Source organism: Trachypithecus francoisi, unplaced genomic scaffold (assembly GCF_009764315.1).
Source record: "Trachypithecus francoisi isolate TF-2019V2 unplaced genomic scaffold, Tfra_2.0 Lachesis_group2, whole genome shotgun sequence".
NCBI classification, from domain to species: domain Eukaryota; kingdom Metazoa; phylum Chordata; class Mammalia; order Primates; family Cercopithecidae; genus Trachypithecus; species Trachypithecus francoisi.
In genome coordinates, this window is record NW_022681465.1 from 156,035,430 (window position 1) to 156,057,536 (window position 22,107).

The window sequence follows — 22,107 nt, forward strand, 5'->3', positions numbered from 1 at the left end:
GGCTGTTACTCCATTCCACATGGGACGCATTGCTACTGATCATGGAGGGGATGTCAGCTGATAAACGAAGGCTGTTACTCTCTGTGGTCAGACCCTGGTGTCCCTCCTGTGTTTCTAGCCTAGTATTGGTGCCTTGCAAAGGTTGTTTGCTCATTAAATGCTTTATGAACAAGAATGAGGGAATAAACAGGAGAAAGGAAGCCAGAGTCAAGGTAGTGAAATAAACAGTAGACTGGGCATTTGACAGTGTGGGCTTCTGTCCTGTTCCTACTGCCCCGAGTGTTCTGTGCAATCCCTCTTCCCCCTCTACAGAAAGCCTGTATCACCAGTCCACAGTCCCTCACTCCCTCAGAAGATCAGTGCCATGACACACAGGAAAATGACAAAGGGGCCAGGTGTGGTGGCTCATGTCTATCATCCCAACACTGGGAGGCCGAGGTGGGAGGATCCCCAAGAGTTTGAGACCAGCCTGGGCAATACAGTGAAACCTCATTAAAGAAAAAAGGAGAAGGAGGAGGAGGAGGAGGAGGAGGAGGGAAAGGAAGGAAGGAAAGAAGGAAGGGAGGGAGGGATGGAGGGAGGGATGGACTGGAGGGGAGGGCAAAAGAGAGAGAGAGAGAGAGATTATGACTTTAGAGTAGGGCCGACCTGGCCACAATTCTCAACTAGATGCGGCACAGCTGATCCATAGAGGGAGGAAGGCAGGTGGCCTGGGTTGGGGGTCTTTGGGATTAGGAAGAGTCATGGGGAAAGGCGAACTGAATGAAGATTTCCTAGACACGAGGGACCCAACCAAGAGGACCCCAGGCCTTCCAGGATAGGGAAGAGGAGAAAAGGTGGGGAGGCAGCAAGCACAGTAAAGAAAGGACAGGAGATTTATCACCTTGGCAGTTCCTGAAATGGGATGTGTAGCTGTGAATAGGATTTGATTGAACAGGAAAACAGTCAATAGAGCAGTGAAGTGGAGAGAGAAAAGAATGGATTTTTGTAAATGTCATCTTTTACCTTTTGACTGCTCTCTGGAGCATGTCACCCCCAAGAGATCTTCTTTGTTAATTTAAAAAAAAAAAAAAGTCATGTGAGGATAAATGAGATACTCAAAGCTGTTCTGAGTGCCAGCCATGCTGATGATGAAGTCAAACAACCTCACTCAGGCGAATGTTTGCTCCAGAGCAGCCCATCCCCAGGCCACCCTGCCCAGCTCATGATCTTCCCTTTGACCCACCCACAGGTGAGTGGCCTGTTCTCTGTGGAATTTTGAGCTTGTAGGGTAAGGCAGGAGTCCTCTCATCTGTTTCTATAGACTCGGCAGACCCAGTCTTACAGAAGGGAAATTTGGGTTGGAGCACACTGCAGGTATCCCCCCAGCCCCACTCTTGACCTCCCCGCAACCCCATTCCTGCCATGTCCAAGGGCAGTTGGAGTCTCTAAAGACTATTCAGGAGTCCACTTCAAAAGTCAGCTGTTAGGAACCTACAGGGAGCTTTTTCATATGAGCTCTGCTCACCCTAGGGGTGCAGTCCCAGGCCAGCTCACAAAAACCAGTCTCACCATGTTGTAGCACTGTCCCAAGGGGAAGAGGTAGGGCAGGCGTTCTAAGACAAGGGGAAAGAAAAGAAGAAAGACTTCTCTACCAACTGCAGCCCTCAACCCTCAACCAAGCCCTGCCCTATCTCCCGGTGTATTCCAGTTCTAAAATCACATACCACGCCCCTCCGGCCACTCCCAAATTCTCATTTTCTCCATCTGGCAGACCTCAATGAAGAGGCTAGAAGAAAATGGATGGATTAAATTGGTTTAGCCCAAGGTGTGAATAAAAACACAGTATGAGCAGCTTTAACAGATCAGTGGTTCTCAAACCACATCAGAATCACCTGGGGAGGGGGGGTTGGCTGAACGTGGGACTTCCCAGGCTCTTCCTCTTAGAGAGTCTAATTACAGTAGTTCTGGGTAGGACCCAGAAATCAGCATTAACGAGCCCCTGGAGGATTCTGGTACAGCTGGTCTAGGACCACAGTATGAGAAATGCTAATCTGATCCAACCTCATCATTGCACCAATAGGGAGATGGAAGTCACTCAGCTCTGTGTACTTCAAAAACAAGGAGCTTGTTAAGTGAGTATCTTATTAGTAGGATTTCAGGCTCTATGCAGGCAATTTTTTTTTTAAGCACAAGCTACTGAAGAGATAGCCAGATCCAGTGGGAGCAAGCCCCAGAGTCAGATCCTGTGAGTAGTTCCCAATTTTTCAGCCTCCTTCCACTTCAGAACCAAGAATTTTCTCAAAGGTCTGGGTTGTTTTTCATAGCCACTTCTGTGTCCAGAGCTAGCCTGAGGGGAGGAGCATGGGTCACTGGTTGGTGAGCTGGGGCCTGTCTGGGCATGACAGATAGTACACCTGCTGGCAACTCATTATCTCCAAGCCACTTCTATTAGAAACTGCAAATGACCACAGGCGAGGAAGAAAAAGTGTTCAGACAAGGTTTATGCTCTCAGAGTACAAAATCGAAGTATCCCAAGACATGGGTAAGGAAGTGGAGAGAAAAATCGCCTGAGAACACACTTCCTTTAATAAAGTCTTTGAGAAAAGTTCTCAGTTCAGACTGTTAGGAATTTTGTGATTGGGGACATATTTTTAACCTTACCATAGAAGTCAGTAGACAAATAGGATTTGCCTTTTGGAGGTTTGTTTTATAGCCAACTTTGCTGAAATGCACGTATTCCATAAAGTGAAGACTTTATGCTTATGTTGTATGGAACTCTTGGGGTCCCAGCACTCTGGTTACAGGGTTAGAAAAAAAGAAGTAAAAGGTCCATGGTTCATATATGAAATACAGCTGAATGACAATGCATAGAAAAAGGGTACCTAGGCTGGGCGCGGTGGCTCACACCTATAATCCCAGCACTTTGGGAGGCCAAGGCAGGTGGATCACTTGAGGTCAGGAGTTTGAGACCAGCCTGGCTAACGTGGCAAAACCGCATCTCTACTAAAAGTACAAAACTTAGCCGGGCGTAGTGGTTCACGCCTGTTTTCCCAGCTTTCCTCAACCTTTCCAAGTGGAAGGTTGAGGCAGGAGAATCAGAATCTCTTGAACCTGGGAGGCTTAGGTTGCAGCGAGCTGAGATTGTGCCACTGCACTGCAGCCTGGGTGACAGAGAGAGACTATGTATCAAAAAAAAAAAAGAAAGGAAAGGAAGGAAGGAAGGGAGGGAGGGAGGAAGGAAGGAGGGAAGAAAGAGAAAGAAAGAGAGAGAGAGAAAGAGAGCCTTTCTTGTACTGTAGCTGGTGACTGTGATGGGACAGCTACACAGAGAATAGGAGGGACCGGAGGCAACGAGGTGGTCCAGAGTAGGAAGTGAAGGGTGCTCTAACACAACCCATGGTGGGCCCCTGTCTCCCCTTTGGGTGAACTTGGCCTTCCAGACTTAATCCTGATTGGAGACTAAATGTGGGTTCTGTTTCTCAAAAGATCATCTCAACCCATCTTTTCTATAGGCTGTTGTGAAGTTAGCTTCATAGCATAGCTGGGTTGAGAGTTTTCTAATCAAAATAATACCTCTATTAAGGTTGTTCTGTCTCCCCAGGAGTCATTTTAATGGAAGTAGCTTCAGCAATGCTAGGCAAAATTAGAAACTTCTATTTTCCGTGACACTTATGGGAAATTTCCATACTTTATAAGGGAGAGATTCAGGAGGCACTGATTCAGCCCCACCCAGCTTGTCCTTGCCATGCAGAAGCCAGATTCCCCTTCCAGCCATGGGAACTGCAGTTGAGGGAGAGGATCCTTAAGACTCTGCCCACACACCCCCACCTGCCACGGACTGTCCCAGCCTCGAGGCTGAGCTTCACATACTCGGCTTAGAACTGAAATTGAGGCTTCAGATGATCCTTTTGAGCTGGTAAAGAACAGGAATAATAATAATACAAAATATCAAATTGTTGACCAACTCATGACAAATATGCACCTGCTTTCTCATTTAATCTACAGTGGAATAACACAAATACTACTACAGGAAACTGAGGATCAGAGAGATACCAGACTTGCCAAAGATCATAGAGCCAATAAGAGAATCTGAATCCAAATTCGCATGACTCCAAGCCCATCCTCCACCTTTGGCCTAAAATTTCTATCACTCACACTAGGGCCTACACTTTGAGATGGATGCTAAGACTCTACAAGTTGAGTCGCTCTCCTATGGTAGTAAATTCTGAAGAAGAGCGTTCTAACTCAGATTTTGATTACCATTGAGAACCTGCTGATTCTACATATCTCAGCTCTAATATGCAGACTGTGATTCTCCCCTGGATAAAACAGGTTTCTATTCCAAAGTGAGCTCCCTCATTTGACAAACGTGTATGGAGCAACTACTCTATGCCAAGTGGTATTTGTCCCTGAGGCCACAGAGATTAATAAGACAATTCTGTCCCTAGGAAACTCATGGATGAGCGAGGATTCTGCAGGGGGCAGAAAGCAACAGCTGTGATCCCATATGATCATCATCAAAGGGTACTTGAGTAGCACAGGGAGGAGGAAGTACTGAGTCCTGCCTGGCAATCAGAGAAGGCTTCCTGGAAGGGGTGGCTCTAAACAGAGAGTTTGGGAGGATGACTGGAAGGGCACTCTGGCCTGTGCAAGGCATTTTTGGAGAGCTTCATGTAGGAAGGCATTTGGATAGATGGCAGAAGATTAAATCAGAGCATCAGGTAGGAGCTAGATTGTGAAGCACTTCGTAAGTCCTGATAGAGTGTTAGAGTCTCCGCTAAGTCCTTTGTAAAAGGAGGAAGATGTAATTGGGTCTGCTTTCAGGAAAAGTGCTGTGGCAACTGCATGAAGGGTAGGTTGGAAGGGGTGAGAGTGGAGGCCTAAGCTGGGTGCTGGGATTCTACTGTGAGCAAAAGCAGATGTGGCCCCTCCCCTCATGAAACTTACAGACTGGTTGAGAAGATAGATGTTAATCAAATAATCACAGGAATGAGGGCATGTTTACACATCGAGAAAATGTTCTGAAAGACAGGAACGTGAAAGAAAGGCAGCCACAAAAGGATTTGAGCTAGATCCCCTGGGAGGCTCTGGCAGGAGCCCCGTGAGAGAGGGTGCACTGCTGCATGCAGGGAATAGTGGGATGGGGAAGCGGGGCAAGGAGTAGAGTGGCAGGCTCTGGCTTCAAAGGGGATCCTGCTGAGGCTTCCCAGGCTGAAGTATGTTGTAAAACTCATCAGAACTCTCTCAATGACATATTGAGAGAAACCCAGGGAGGGGTCACCCTGAGGCACCCTAGGAGCTTGGTCTACAGCCAGTGTCCCTGTGCAGAGTGGGCTGAATGTGTTTGCAGATGGGGAACAAGGAATGGCATCAGCCTACTGGGCTTTGTGAAGGACCCGTTTTTCCCAGGATCCTGGGTCAGTGTTGAAATATGGGCATCTCTGATCCAGAAGCTCCACAGGCTATTTCACCATCAGACTTTAATACATTGTGAAAGTTACAATCTCCACCTTTCATGTTATAAATTCAAGTCAGGACCGGCTGGGCACGGTGGCCCACGCCTGTAACCCCAACACTTTGGGAGGCTGAGGTGGGTGGATGGCTTGAGCCCAGGAATTCGAGACCAGCCTGGGCAACAGATTGAGATCACATCTCAAAATTTAATTAATTAATTAATGCAAGTTAGGCATAGGGTGTTTGGGGGGATGAGAGAGCTTACTGAACCCACTTTCAGGTGGAGAAACCAGCACAGAAAAGTTCTAAGGCTTGATGGAGAAGGCAGCCGAGGTCAGTGTGGGGCCCAGTTCAGGCTCAGAGAGGCTGGGGACCTGGAAATGACCTTTACGTGTCAAAAAAGATCGTTTGGGTCTAATATAAGGTCTTTTTCTTTGTATAACTCTCCAACAAGTGATTAAAATGTAGATCTTTTCCTGGACTACTTTAGAAGAATTGTTACAACAGACATTCTATCATAAAATGTTTATGGATACATTTCTTCTCATGTTTATTTGTGACATGGATTCTAAAAGCCTGGGACCTGTGAGCCCCTGGAACAGTCTGAGAGCCACCAAGTTTTGAGGAAAAAGACCTGATGACACACAGAAAATGTGCTCCTGAGGATGCTGGCTTCATGGCACCCTCTCAGGCACTGCCCAGGGCCCTCCATCTGCTTCTCAGGCTGATGGTTACTGTCTGACAGGGGAGAGGGTCCTACCTTTTTATGCACTAAAATTCAGTTCTAGGATGATAATATGGTTTAAACTGCCATTCCTCAAAGTGACAGCAGCAGGAAACTGCAGTGTCCAGGATTAGCTTGAGATGTTACCAGCAGGGGCAGGTCTGAGGCAAGGTGGGTAAGGCCAAGTGCCAGATCACCTTCTGCCTCGGTTTCCCAGCATTCCATTGTCCATTGACAAAAATGTTCACTGACCTGCCCCCATTCCCCCCAACTACAAGCTGGACACTATTCTGAGTACTGAGGACAGAGTGGCGAAGGAGGTCAGCAGGGCCTCTCAGCATGGAGCTCACATTTCAGAGGAAAAAGAGGCAAAAAGATAAACAAATAGGCAAGTAAGATAGTAATAGATTAAGTGCCGGGAGCTAGAGAAGTAAGACACTGTACAGAAGAGTCATGAGGGAGGGCTTCCTTCAGACAGGTCGTCAAAGAAGTTCTCGTGGAGCGCATGCTGACTGAGCCTGGGGCCTCAATGAGAAAACGAGGAGGAGCAGCCAGGCACAGAGAGAGGGGAAGACATTCCAAGAAAGAGCTCAGCCAGTGCACCCAGGCAGAGTGCAGTGACTGAAGGGAGAGCCAGCCTCGGGCTCCAGGAGGTGGGAGGAACCTGACTACACAGGGCCTCAAGGGCCTGCGCTGGGTGATGATGGGCTTTGTCAGCCACAGGGAAACCCACGAACGGAGAGGGGCAAGATCTGATTTCTGTTTTTCAAGGACTTTTCTGAGAATTAATCGCCGGACTCCGTAGTCTTTCAGCCAGATATTGGAGCCGATTGCAGTTGATGCAGATTTTGTAAAAAACGAATACTAGGAATAAAATTAGTAACATTAATTGAGCAATTAGTATGTGCCAGGCAGTAATTTATGCATTTCACAAGCATTCCATTAACTCATTCAATTCCTCACGACAATTCTATGAAGTGGAGATTACTGTTTTCCCATTTTTTAGCCAGGAACGAAGCAGCGCAGAGAGACTAGGCTATTTGGCCAAAAGCATATACTCAAACCAGGTTTGCCTGGAGTCAGAACTTGCACCTCGATTGTTTCATCATCACCTGGACGCAACACTAGGATCAGGGAACGGGAAGTCAAAATGTGCATTAGGGATTCATTCGTTCGTTCATTCAGCACTTTGAATTTGTTGAATGCCTCCTGTGTGCCAGGCTCTGATGAGGTTTGCAGTTTCGAAGATGAAAAAAACACAGCTTCTTCCCTCAAAGAGTTCCCAGGCTGCACGGGGTACAGTGAAACCCCTCAGTATAAATAAATCTAGGCCGCACAGGCTTTACATATCCCAGTTATTTGGCATCAGTTCTGTGGCCCCAGACTCTTCTACTTCTAGACTGTCTAAATCAAACTCCTTGTTTAGGACCTAAGGTAGAACTCAGAGGTTATTTGGAGGACAGAACTTTGCAGGGCCAAGGAAGGGATGAGTTCAGATGTTCTCAGGCATTTAACCATCCTTAAACCTGGTGCAACTGCTTTAGTCTCTGGGTCTGGGTATTAGAGAAACACAGCCTCTGAGAAGACCTTTATCCATTCCAAACACCTTCCTCCACCAGCCCAGCTTGGATGACAGGTGAGCATTATTCTCCTTCAGCAGAACTCTAGCAGAGTGCCAGCTATTGTCTGCTGAGTTTGGGAAACAGCCTTTTTCAATTAAAGGCTGAGTCTCCTGCTTAATTTTAGCCTGCTATGTGCTGATTTGAGTAGGTAACTGAAGTATTCAGTGGTAGGGGCTAGGAATCTTGGCACTGGGGAGAGAGATATGGCAGTCTGAAGAAGCAGCAATTTTCCTGTCATGCCAAACCCTCTCCTTATTGATCAGTTTGTTCTCTGAGGCCTGTATACAACTGCCTCTTCAGGCAACCTGTTATTAAAGTCCTGCTATCCAGGCGAGACAGACCTGGTGGAGAACTGCTTACCTCGTCCCTGCTTTCTGCATGACAAATCAGCCCCAACCTTCCCACACACCCACATTCCCCCTCCATAGAAGGGTGAATCGTGGCCTATTCAACATCACTCAGGGGCACTTTTCCTCCTTTACTTCATTAGGAGTGCTTCTTATGCTGGGGTGGCCTATTGACTAACTTCAGTCCCTTCCACTGCAGGCCCAGAGTCAAATATAAAAAGACAGCACGGCTGGAATAATCAGAAAGAGTATTTGCATGAAATCAAGGGTCTGTGATTATCTTTGAAGATTAGAAGAAAAATGAGGCTTGTTCAGAAAACAAGCAGCTGAATTATTGACTCCATTCAGCCCTGTGTGGAAGCACCTGAGAGGCTGAGGGGCTGTATGTATGCTGGGAAGGGCAGAGGCAAACCGCCTGCTTACAGTCTCATAGCATTCTTTTATCTTACTAGGCTTGCTTTTAGACTGGGACCTCCAAAAGGACAGAAACACATTTGATCTAGGCACCTGTGAATCCTCATCACCTGGTATGGTGCCTGGCACATAGTCAATTCAGTAAATAAATACATGAATCAAAATAATAGCTGCTATTTATTGGACTTCATATTTTGCATAGGTTGCCCATTTAATCTTCATGTCCACTGAACAATAGAAGCATCATTATGCCAATTTCCTAGTTGGGTAAACTGAGACTCAAACAGGCTTTGTCCCATGCCCAAGCTCATATAACTACTATAAGGCATTGCTGAGATTTGAACCCAGGCATGCACCCTGGATCTTCTCACTGCTCTAGCTCTGTGTCATCTCCTGTGATTGACACAGTTGAAGGAATCTGTGGCAAACTCTATAGCTAGCTAGGGTGGATGGAAAGAGGATGTCGAGCCAGTAGTTGCCATTGCTATCAGTAAAGAACCTCAAACCTAGTCTTAAGGCCAGCTAGTTCACAGTGGGGCTTTCTGTGAGACAAGTAGCTTTATGGCAAATAGAAACTAGCCTAATTCCAAGATATTTTCTTCCTGAAAGCCAGCCCTATTTCTCCCAAATGACTGGCTTTCTACCCCATCCCCTGGGTTCCAGAGCTCATGAAAATTGTGGATGATGATTAATATATAACTCAGAGAGCCTCATAACCTCATAGGGCATTACAGCCAGCTCCAATACCTGAGCCCTTAGGATAAGTGATTTACTATTGACTCATTCCAATGCCAGCCTTCTCTCTGAGAATATATTATTATGTGTGCCCAAGGTCAAAGCAACACAAGTCTTTTCCCACTCAGGGTAGTGAGGTCAAGTTTCATTTATTTCCTGCCACATGTTAAGTTGGAAGATGACACTAGCATGGCGTGTTAAGTTCATTGTAGAGCTCTAATCACCATAAAAAGCATCAAGTTTTCACTGAAGTTTTTTTCCTTTTTTTCCTACCAGGATGTCTGTCATTTTCATATTGATTTATCAGCTCTTTGTGTAAGGATATCATCCATTGTTTGTCTTATGTTTGCAAATACCAATTCTTTTCTCAGTCTTTTGCCTTATGTTTTTACTTACTATGTTTTTCATGTGTACAAGTAAAGTTTTGTGTGGTCAAATCTCTCAAATTTTGTAGTTTCCGAAACTTCCCCCAGCCCAGAATTATGTAATAAATTCTCACCAATACTTTATTCTAGTGTTTTTACCATGTAATTTTTTTTTTACATTTAACTCTTCCATTCCATTCAGAAGTTATTTAGTTATATGGTTTGAACTATGGATAAAATATTGTATTGCTTACAGTTTAGCCCAGATAATTGGACATAACTCAGCCCATAAGGTGCCCTCTAACAACAACAACAATTAAAAAAAAAAAGCAACATAATTAATCAATTCAGTTAGTTCACTTGTCTTCATGACAAGAACATGTATGTACAAATGAAAGACCCAAGAGCCTCAAATGGTGAATCTAGCCACACTGGGTGAGTCAAACCAATAGGCCCACCTTTCTTTAAAGGAAGATTTATTACCTCATTAATTTTGCTTCATGAAAAGAGAAAGCAAGGGCCATAGATGTTCTCCCTTAACGGCTTAGAAGAGATCATTAGAAATGCATAGTTTAGGGTCAGGCACAGTGGCTCACGCCTGTAATCCCAGCACCTTGGGAGGCTGAGGCGGGCAGATCACGAGGTCAGGAGTTCAAGAACAGCCTGGTCAACATGGTGAAACCCCATATCTACTAAAAATACAAAAATTAGCTGGGCATGGTGGCGTGCACCTGTAATCCCAGCTACTCTGAAGGTTGAGGCAGGAGAATCGCTGAAACCCAGGAGGTGGAGCTCGCAGTGAGCTGAGAATGTGCCATTGCACTCCAGTCTGGGTGACAAGAGTGAAACTCTGTCTCAGAAAAAAGAAAAGAAAAGAAATGCATAGTTTGTCTAAGACCCCGTCCTGCCCAGACAGATGCAGCTGGTTGTTGCTCTGGAGGCGTGGCTCCCACTCTGGCAGTCCCAGTGAGTTTGGGCCTCTCGTAGAGCCTCCTGGAGAAATGGCCAAATCCAAGTCCAGGAGTTACTCCTTCAACTACAGAATAGAAATAAAACAGATGTGCAGTACTGAAGATTGTCTGGAAGACAGACAACAAATTGAACAGATCAGCATTCCAGGCCAGGTTAATTGTCCTGAGCTGTGGGGGTCAGGTAAAGGAGGGACTAAGGCAAAGCCTCGAGATTTGTAAATATTACCTTGCTGGAACACATACTCCTTAATAAACCAGGCCTGTTTATTCAGATTATTGACACAGAATACCTAAGACAAGGCACCAAGGATAAATCAGGGCTCAGTGGCAAAATTTATGGCAAGATGCAAATGAGAAAAAAAATGGAAGCTGAATGTAGGCCCACTTTCCGTAGTAGAAATTCAGAGGGTTTTCCCTGGATGTGTTCTGTAATTGCTCACTTCATTTGTGTCAGCCAAGGGTTTCTGGGTTGTTCCAAGGTAAGAAAGGGAAGATGAATTTGGGTAAAACCTCTCTCTATGGCAAGTATGATCCATTCCTTGGTTGGTCCATGGCAAGTGTATAATCCAAGATCAGCCCTTATCTGCCCAGCCTCCCCCTCAGACACTGTGTTCTCCAGTTTTCACCTGATCCTGCCAGGAAGGGAGCAACTCTAAGAGAGATCACGACCTAATGTCACCTTCCAGTTTGGAATTTAGGGTTCATCTGGTGGTTTTGGAATCACTCTGCCACTGTTCCCTTCCACGCGTGTGATAACTGAAAGATGGCTTCATAATGGGACACAGTACTGCAGTGAATCACAACACAGGGTGGATGACATCTTTTTCACACAAAATGCTGCATCTCACATGAGGAAAACAGTTCTCCCCCTTTCCAGAATAGCACCAGGAGCTGGAGCTCTGCAATAAGGGCTTAATACCCTGTTATTGCTTCTAAACCCCCAACTAAATTATTTCTCACTAATGCTAAAATGAATTAAATGTTTCAAACTCACAGTTTTAAAAGAAACCAAAAACAAACACTGACAATACAATTCCACTTCAAATATCAGTTTTTCAGACTCTGAAGGGTGTGCATAGGGAATGAGCCAAACAGCTGGGTAGACACACACATGCACACGCACACACACATACACACCCCCCACACACACAATCACACTCAGGAGAGCTGTAAATTCATGCGAGTCAAGAGTTGGATTTTTAGCCCAAGTGACGAGTAACAGTATTTTTGTACATCTTGTCAAATAAATACCAATCCTTGAGAAATGCTGATATTTTTAAAGATCTAGCTAATCCTGGCCATTTGTGGGTGAGTGTTAAAAACCTGAAATGTTAAAGAGGAGAAAAAAAGTGCTTTCTCATAGTGGTACCAAAAATCTGGATGAAAACTAAAAGAACTACGCTTAACCATTCAGAAGTTACCAGATACACTTGCATAGTCTAAACCTCCCAACCAAAATCCAGCTTTCTTATTCGATTCCAGGTCATCAACCTGATACAGGGTCATGGCCATAGAGTATGGACTATGAAATGCACTTGGGTCTTATTCATAATACTGCTGTATTTCAGTTACTTCATAGTCTCAAAAAGGGCCAAAGAGCAGTGTCCTTAAAGCCGAGTCTAACCTGAACTGCCCTCAAGGCACGTGCAGCATCTAACCTAAGTGAGCCGTAAGGTGAGGCTTGGGCAGTCACCTGGTGATTTTGAACCATGTGGGCACACCGGAATCTCCACTCTCATTCTTGATAATTCAGCCCCAGTTTAGAAAACTTAATACATGTGGCTAGCCTCAGCTCTGTGTCATGGAGGTCATGTGAGAGCCCACCCAGAGCTGCTCATGAGGCTTAAGTGAGCTGCTCTGTGTTGAGTGCCTAGAAGTGTCAGACTCCAAGGACGCTATCCTGCTGTATGGACACTGCTCACTTTCCAGGTATCTGCCATCACTCCGCTTCACGTGGGCTGTGGAGTCTGAGAAGAAATGGTTAGGGCTTAATGGAAGGAAGAGTGCACTTTCTGGAGCTCATAATGCACAAGAACAAACATTTACCCAGGTGTTTAATTTTAAATGTTTAAGTTAATTACAATAAGAGAAAAGTGATACCACAGCCAGGAGTCCTGATACATGGATTGAATAAAAAATAAAGAGCCTGCCATTTTTAATATTCTTTCAAAGTCTTCTTAGAAATTTGAATGTCGCATTATCTCAGAATGCAGGCACCACCAACCAGCCCAGCCCCACTCCAGGATAACTGGGCACTCCAAGGTAAAGCCTGACCAATGGCAACTTTCATTTTAAAAGTTCAAGCTGGCCAGATGCAGTGGCTTACATCTGTCATCCCAGCACTTTGGGAGGCTAAGGTGGGATGATACCTTGAGCCCAGGAGTTTAAGACCAGCCTGGGCAACATAGTGGGATCCCATCTCTACAAAAAATAAAACAATCAGCCAGGTGTGGTGGTGCACAGCTGTAGTCCCACCTACTCAGGAGGCTGAGGCAGGAGGATGCTTGAGTCCAGGAGGTCAGGGCTGGATTGAGCCGTGATTGAGTCACTGCACTCCAGCCTGGGCGACAGAGTGAGACCCTGTCTCAAAATAAATGAATAAATAAATTAAAATTCAAGCTGATGCAAACTACATGAAGGGACTATCTGTTTCTTTGCAGGGTTGAAGAAAGTTTTAAAACTTTATTTTGGTCCATATTCGGCTTATCTGAAGTAATCTCAGTGGTGCTGAAATACGACCACAAATTCATCGAGAACATCGGCTACGTTCTCTACGGCGTTTATAACGTCACCATGGTGGTAGTGTTGCTCAACATGCTAATAGCCATGATCAACAACTCCTATCAGGAAATTGAGGTAAGGCCAGGTCACCGAAAATGCTCGCTCTCCCTCATCTAATTTACATCGCTGTTTTCAGCAATGAGGGGAATGATGTTAGAAGGCCATGTGTTGTTAAATGTGTAGCCAGAACAACAAATAACAGGCATTCTTCCTGGATTGCTTCTAGAAATACTTCTGGTCAGTCTGCCCATGGCCTTGCTGCTACCACCATGAGGCCCAGTGAGAGCAGAAAGAACTGGGGTCATGAGTCTTCTCTCTTTTAAACTTGTCTTCTCAGGACATCGTGCAGATGACCCATGGCAATCAATCAGAATGACTGTCTTTCAGCCCCCAGGCCCCTTTTGCCTCTCACATGTTATTTATTAAGTACCTACTGTAAGCCAAATCCGCACTAGGCACTGGTGATACCAAGTTGACTAAGACACAGTTCCTGCCTAGAGAAACTCATAGTCCAGTGAGGAGATCATACAGGGTGATCAACAAATTCCAATGCCCTAGGGCCAGTGCAGTCAAGTTATAGGGGGTGGTGTGGGGACAGAGACAGAGATTGACTATGGGGGAAGCTTCCAGAGCTGATGCTGGAAGGCCATTTAAAATGAGAACAATTTTGCCTGACAGATAACAGGGTTAGGCAATTTATGAAAATCTAAAAGGCATGAACCATAAGCTATTGATTGCAGCTTTGTTTAGAATAGCAAGAAATTAAAAACAAACTAAATGAGCATTAATAGGAATCTAATTAAATAGACTATGATGCATCTGAAAAATGGGATGCTGTGCAATTCTATTTTAAGAAGGATAAATACGTTCTCTAGATGCTGATGGTGAAAGACTTTCAAGTTACAGTGGTAGAAGATAAAAATCAAGTTCCAGAACAATGTATATAGTGGGCTTTCTCTTGTATAAGAGAGAAAGAAAAGGGAATGTGATTCATTTGTGATTGTATAAGCATATGAAAAGAACAAACCTCTGAAAGGTCCACAAGAAAGACACCAAGGTGTGCCTGTTGAGAGGTGGGAGTAGGGGGCATGGTGGGTGGAATTCCTTTCTCTTTATACTTTTTATCCTTTATAAATCATGTTGTTGTTTTACCTAGTATAAGATTAAATACATAAGCTAAAGTTAAAACAAAATAAAAAGCACTGGCCTATTGACACAACAATTCCAATTCTGGGAATAGATCCAATATGACTTAACATAGATGTTCATTAAAGGAAAAACCTGGAAATAGTCCATTGATAGGAGAATGTTTAAATAAACTGTGATATAGTCACACTTTAGAATAAGGTGTAGGATACTGTACATCGACCATGAGAAAGACCATTTTGTACTGACATGGGAAAATCCCTAACACATTATTAAGTGAAAAAATGCAAGTTGTAGACAAATACATATAAGGGAATCTAATCTGCATAACACTACAAATGCAAACATATAGAAAGGAACTCCAAGGAGGCTACAGTGCTCTTGACCGGGCATCCTCTGGGGGAGGGAATGAAAGGAGAGAGAAGATCTGAAATGGGACTTTCACATTTTCTGGGGCACCTCTGTCCTTAAAGTATAAGAAACAATGTGTATGTACTTCTTATACAGAAAAAAGTAAAGATCCCTGTGTATTAACTTGCTAGGGCTTTCCTAAAACATACCACAGACTGTGTGGCTTAAACATTAGAAGTTTCTTCCCTCACAGTTCTAGAGGCCACAAGTCCAAGATCAACATCAGCATGGTTGGCTCCTTCTGAGCCTCTCTGCTCAGCTTACAGATGTCCACCTTCTTGCTGTGTCCTCACACAGCCTTGCCACCAGTCCAAGAAGATCGGGGCCCCACCCTCGTCACCTCATTTAACCTCAGTCACCCTTTAAAGGCTCCATCTCCAAATACAGTCACCTTCTAACTTAATGGAGCTTAGGGCTTCTACATAGGAATTTTAGGGGGCACAATTCAGTCTATGTTACCCTCCCCGAAAAAGAGTACTCTATACAGTAGGGAGCACATGAACCAAGGCAGGGAGGGGTGAAGCAGTGTGGTATGCTCAGCGCTGCAAGAGCGTAGATTGAGCGAGGAAAAAAGGCAAGAGGTGAGAAGAAGAGGTGAGCCTGGCCATGAAGCCTCAGCTGTTGCCCTTCAGAAAAATACAGCACATCGTGGATGGACAAACAACACACATATTTTTAAACCATTTTACATACTTAATCACCAGTGTGGATAATGAGCTCTTGTCCACTAGTCCTTCCTGCCCTTCTGGGCCTCAGTTTCCCCATGTGTAAGAGAAAACCAGATGGTGCCTGGAAAAACTGCAGGTCTCTGCACCATTCTCCCCGGCAGTCTGCCATATCCTAACAGGCATGTAATGCTTGGTTGAAATGACAGTAGCATGGGAAACCTTGCGGTTGGCCGTGAGGGATGCCCACTAGGTGAGGGCAGGAGCAGGCAAGCCCACGGCATGTGGTGTCAAGTTATCCCACCACGGAAAGGGGCCCCGACATGCAGAGAGTGTATTACAGCCCCACACCTCCCCTCTGGGCTCTGGACTTCTGGGGCAGGTGAGGGCACATGTTCTCACCTTTCTTACTGGACCATGGAAGGTACCACTGGAAAATGCCAGGCGTTCATGATCACATGTAGTTTTCATGATGCAAATATTTGTAAACCTTTCCATAAGAACACTAATTTATTGGCTCAGTAGATCTTAAGCCCCTGCTGTCCAAATCCACAACTCACCTGCGCCAGCCCCTCCATTCAACTCCCCCCACCCCAGCCCCCTGCCTCTGCAGGCAGCACAGCCTTCTCCAGCAGAGAGCTCTGCCCTGCTCCACTCTGCTCAACCCGCCTCCCCAGCAGCCGCCACTGCATGGCACCCTGCCTGCCTGTGTCTTCATCCCTCTCTTGCTACCTAATCCTTCCTGTCAGCATTTAAATAAGTCTCTTGATCTTAAAAAAAAAAAAAAAAAAAAAGAAGGAACTATAAAAAATCCTCCCTCTATCTTACTTTCCAGCTCCCAACCTCTTTCTCCCTTGTTCCTTACTGCCAGCATCCTCAAGCTATTTACACTTCTCATTGCCTCTTCCACGAGTTAATTCTTTCAAATTCTTTACCCCCCACCCCGCCCACTCTTGACCTTATTGAGAACTGCTCACTCCTCGGATCTGAGCCCAAACACCAGCCAGTTTTCCCTGACCCCCAGACTGGGTCAGTGACCTCAGTACCTAGACCCTCCTCCAGCTCTGGGTACAACAATAGGCAAAAGACTAACTAACTAGCTGTTGAATAGCTGATTATAAACCTGTACTCTTGTGGGCCTCTCCTGGGCCCTTGCTGGGCTCACGTCATTGGCCAGACTGTGTGTTCCACTGCGGCATGGATTGTCATGCCCAGGGCCTCCCTAGCACATGCCAGGTGCATAGCAGGTGCTTCATCAATGCTAAGGGACTGAAGGTGGACTGCTAGGCCTATGCTAGGCTATGGAGATGAAAATCACATTTGTTGAGGGCTTACTAAGTGTCTGGCACTGTTCAATGTCATCTACGCATTAACTCCTTTAATCCTCTCAGCCTATTCGATAGGTATTGCTATGCTTATGTTACAGATGAGGAAACTAAGGCCCAGAGTGGTCAGTCACCTGCCATGGTTGCACAGATAGTAAGGAGCAGAGCCAGGATTTAAACCCACACAGGCTACAGAACCCATGCACTTTGCACTATACCACACTTCCTCTCAGGGTGGGTGTCCCTGTTACAACTGTCCTGTACAGCGAGACCAGGAGTGATCCCTGCCCTCACAAAGCTTCCAAACTAAAAGATCCTTATAGGATGTCCCCAAGTAGACCAGGCCCAGTGTTGATCCTCAACAAAAGCAAAGTGGTCAAACCTGCTGATTATAACCCTGTACTCTTGTGGTATATCCCAGCAGCCTCTCCTGGGCCCTTGCTGGGTTCACAGCCCCTCAGAGTGTAGTCACTGTCTGTGGAAAGAGGAACCCACCACCCAGGGAGCACACACGCACTACTGACCTCAGGGCTATGTGAGGGAAGCAGTTTTATCTCCATAAGCTCAAGACACCCAGCTAAAGTTACACAGCTAATAAGGGATTTTGAACCCAGGTCCATCTGTTTACAAACCCCACACCTCTTTCCTGGTCTCAGACTGCCCTCCTAGGTCAGAGGTTTGAGGAACCTGTCTAGACAAAAGACACCTGCTCCTCTCAGGGGCCCACTCAGCATTCTGGCATTGACACAGGGTCTGAAGGAACAGAACCTGGGTTTAAGTCTAACCCCGCTACCCCAGAAGAGAACACAGCTGGATCCCCTCCTACAAACTACACTCAGGCTTTGCTCCCCTTGAATTACGTATGTAAGATCTATAAACATCCTCCCTGGCAGCACTCTGACCAATAAGAAATATACTGTGCTATCCAATGTGGTAGCCACTAACCACATATGCCTATCAAGCACTTAAAATGTGGCTGGTCCAGCCGAGCGCGGTGGCTCACACCTGTAATCCCAGCACTTTGGGAGGCCGAGGCAGCCGGATCACGAGGTCAGGAGATCGAGACCATCCTGGCTAACACGGTGAAACCCCATCCGTAATAAAAACACAAAAAATTAGCGGGGCATGGTGGCGGGTGCCTTTAGTCCCAGTTATTTAGGAGACTGAGGCAGGAAATGGTGTGAATCCAGGAGGCAGAGCTGGCAGTGAGCCGCAATCGCGCCACTGCACTCTAGCCTGAGTGACAGAATAAGACTCCATCTCAAAAAAAACAAAAAACAAAAAAACAAAAAAATGTGGCTGGTCCAAATAGATGTGCTGTAAGGATAAAATTCACACTGGAGTTTGAAGACTTAGTATGAAAACAGTAAGGTAAGCTATCTTAATATTGTTTTATAATGCTTACATGTTGAAGTGATATTTTTGATCTACTGCATTAAATATATTACTAAAATTAATTTCACCTGTTCGATTTTACTGTTTAGAATGGGGCTAGTAGAAAATTGAAGCTTACCTATGTGGCTCATCTTTTTGGCTCACAATATATTTCTAGTGAGCAGCACTTCTTTAGAGATTAATAAATACAGTAACGCTGTGGTGGCTGGTGAATCAGCTAGCAGAACTATAAAAATTAATGAATAACCAGATTAAGTGGCAGTGAGAAAAGTTCTTTGGCTAGCTGCATGTGGAGAATGTTGGTAAAAATACCCAGTGTAGAATAGGGGTGGTTAGTATGAACTGGTCGAGGCTTTTCAGTCATGAGTCCGAAGGACACAGGCAGAAAGAGTGACCATTGTGCATGGCTTTAGTGAGAGTAAACTCCCCTTCTCTGTGCCATCTGTAGACGCACCAAAGTCCTGCTTAGAAGTCTGCTCTCCGAATGTGTAGGCTGTGTCTCCACTCCTCAGGACGGGCTCCTTTGTTAAATCGTGGCCTTTGAGGGTGTGTTCTTGTTTCCCTTGTTCCACAGGAGGATGCAGATGTGGAATGGAAATTCGCCCGAGCAAAACTCTGGCTGTCTTACTTTGATGAAGGAAGAACTCTACCTGCTCCTTTTAATCTAGTGCCAAGTCCTAAATCATTTTATTATCTCATAATGAGAATCAAGATGTGCCTCATAAAACTCTGCAAATCTAAGGCCAAAAGCTGTGAAAATGACCTTGAAATGGGCATGCTGAATTCCAAATTCAAGGTAGGTAGCCTGTGGTTTATGGGGCTGGAGAAGGCAGCAGGAGGGGGCTGGCAAGTGGAGTGTGTTTGAGTCATATGGCTGCCCCACCCCCACCCCATGCAAGGGGGACCAGGGGCTGGGAGGGCTGGTACTCTGTAGAGTCTGCCTGGACACATCTGAAAGCTCCAATGCCCGCAGAGGCTACTGTGATACCCCCCTTTCTCCTTGCAACCCCTTGGAGAGGTGCCCTGCTGGGGACTTAGCAAGCTGCCTGGCTAAGCCGTGACCCCAGTGAAGACCCCTTAGTGGACTTGGAAATGGAACAGCTTTTCTCAGAAAGTATCTGGAAAATGATCTCTGAGAAAAAGGTTTCCTTCCCACTGTCTGGCTCTCCTGGGGATTCTCAGTGTTTATTAGTATGTTAAAACCCCTGGAGAAAAGACATCCATCTAACCTTAACTCAGTGCTTTCCAACCAAGTTGGCTAAACAATATTCTGTAACCCTTATTAACATCCTACAGAGCTAAAGATCCTAGGAACAATGTTCTAGGAAGCCAAGCAGCACTGGGTAAATGAGCTTTTGGAAGCTGTCTCACTGAGACAACCCCGTATGTGGATACTGTTCAAGTCCTACGAGATATGTAGGGATGCATGTATGTTTTTGTGTGTGATATGTGTGGGTTTGCTTGTTTTATCCAGAAGACTCGCTACCAGGCTGGCATGAGGAATTCTGAAAACCTGACAGCAAATAACACTTTCAGCAAGCCCACCAGATACCAGGTAACCACTCCTTTCCCAAGCATCCAAGCATGGGCGGAAGTAGACTCCACTAAGACACAGATTCAGTCCCATGGCTGTGTCATCCCCCGAGAACACAGCTTCATTCCTTCCTTTATTGCACAAATATTTATTGGGTGCTTACTACATGTCAGGCACTGTGCTACTTCCTGGGGATACAGATAGAGACGTGGTTCCTTCCTCAGTGGCACCTCCAGTCCAGTGACAATGGATAATGAACAAGTCAACACAGAGATAAGTGTATGCCCTCAAACTGATGACAGTGACAAAAAGAAAACAGGAGGACTCAAAAACAGAGAAAAATAGGGAGCTTCTCCTTAGATATGGTTTTCAGAGGGGACATCTTCAAGGAGAGAACAGTCAGCCAAGACCACTCGGATGCAGGAGGCAGCCATATGTGACCTTCCAGGCAGAGGAAGAGAAGGGTGGCAGGTCCAGAGCAGCTTGGCCCTATGGAAGCAGAGAGTGGAAGGAGGTGAGGTCAGAGGACCAGACCACTGTCAGGATGGGGGAGAGGGTAACTTTGCCCAGGAGGGGAGATAATGAAATTGTATTCGTGCTTTAAGAAACCACCTAACTGCTATAATGAGAGGAGACAGGTGGGGACAAGAGTAAAAGCAGGGATACCAGTGAGGAGGATGTGACTGTCATTCAAGTACAAGGCATGGTTGCCTGGATTGGGGTATGATCAGAGTGATGGAGAAAAGCAGACAGATGCAATACACTTTCTGGATGTATAGATGCTGGGCATGTATGGGGAGGGTGAGGCGCACCCAGCATGGCTCCAAGGTTTCTTTCTTAAGCAGTCAAGTAGATATACGTGTCTTCAGACTTGGACTGCCAGCCTGCCAAGTCTGTTGTCAGAAAAATTAGAAAAAGAACTTTTATGCTTCCAATCCTTGCACTGCTTTTGGAAATGAATGCCAGATCTTTGTATCCGTTTAGATCAGCCCATGCACCAGTGATAAACGATAGCTACGGATGATCAATTATAAAAGTGCAGGCCACTCCTTTCCTGTCTTCTCCTTCTCGATGATCAGCAGTTTCACCTATGCTGATCACTTCTTATCAGGTGTAAATTTTAAGCTGTCCTGAGCATGCCTTTGGGTGGAGGTGATGTGCCCCTGGTGCCACCTTCCCACAGGGAGCAATTACAGACTTAGATCTTTTAGATATAGGTCTCTAATTGAATCTCTCCAACCATATTTCAGAAGCCAGCTGTGCAGTTAGGAGGATTTAATTGCACAATTAAGAAATGGCTCATCCCTCAAAGAGCTTATAGTTCTGTCAGATGACAGGCGAAAAATTAGCAATGGGCAAATCTTGTGTTTAATCGCGCACAAAATTGGGACTGACTGGTTTGATCTGCTTTGAGCTATTTTACAAAACAAAGCCTTTGGTCAGTGGGAGCATTTTTATTTCTCAGCTTTTCAGAGAGAGGTGTAGATTATCTATGTCACAGAAAAGATAGATACCCAATGGGTTAGGGCCAAATCTCTCCTAGGTTTTGAGCAGAATCAGCTCCTGAGATAAAGGAAGATCAATTCTGTGTGAATGTCCCATCCCAGAACGAATCCTTTCTGAAAGTGACCATTTTCTTTTATTTATTTATTTATTTACTTATTTACTTTATTTATTTATTTTAGACAGAGTTTCACTCTTGTTGCCCAGGCTGGAGTGCAATGGCACAATCTCGGCTCGCCACAACCTCCACCTCCCAGGTTCAAGTGATTCTCTTGCCTCAGCCTCCCGAGTAGCTGGGATTACAGGCATGCACCATCATGCCCGGATAATTTTGTATTTTTAGTAGAGATGGGGATTCACCATGTTGGTCAGGCTGGTCTCGAGCTCCCGACCTCAGGTGATCCACCCGCCTCGGCCTCCCAAAATGCTGGGATTACAGGCATGAGCTACCGCGCCTGGTAGGAGACCATTTTCAAAAGCAGTCTCAGAGCAGTCCCCTCTCTGTCTTCCATCCTTGCCTGTTGAGTCCATACTACCTTGAATCTCCCCAGGAACTTCCTGCTGTGATTACAGAGATTGGTCGTCTACAGCTTCTGGTGACTGATGACCTTGGAAAGCTTTGCTCATTTTGTAATTTGTGACTCCACAGAAAAAGCCTGAGGCGACTTATTCAAATAGTTGTCACAGAAAAGAAGAAACAAAAAGCCAGCCAGTAGGCATCAGAGGAAAGGGA

The 22,107-nt window shown here is 45.5% G+C and overlaps 1 protein-coding gene across 6 annotated transcripts in view; it reads left to right on the forward strand.

Annotated features, from left to right (window-relative positions):
* The window catches only part of TRPC7 (transient receptor potential cation channel subfamily C member 7), a 137,507-nt gene that overhangs the window by 105,211 nt on the left and 10,189 nt on the right, over positions 1 to 22,107 (forward strand). For 5 of the 6 annotated variants that reach the window (XM_033181136.1, XM_033181140.1, XM_033181141.1 and 2 more), the window contains 3 exons: positions 13,275 to 13,470; positions 18,912 to 19,133; positions 19,812 to 19,892. In XM_033181136.1, coding sequence (XP_033037027.1) covers positions 13,275 to 13,470; positions 18,912 to 19,133; positions 19,812 to 19,892 — 499 coding nt within the window. Of the gene's footprint in view, positions 1 to 13,274; positions 13,471 to 18,911; positions 19,188 to 19,811; positions 19,893 to 22,107 lie in introns of all 6 variants that reach the window. The other variant, XM_033181137.1, reaches the window with a different exon arrangement.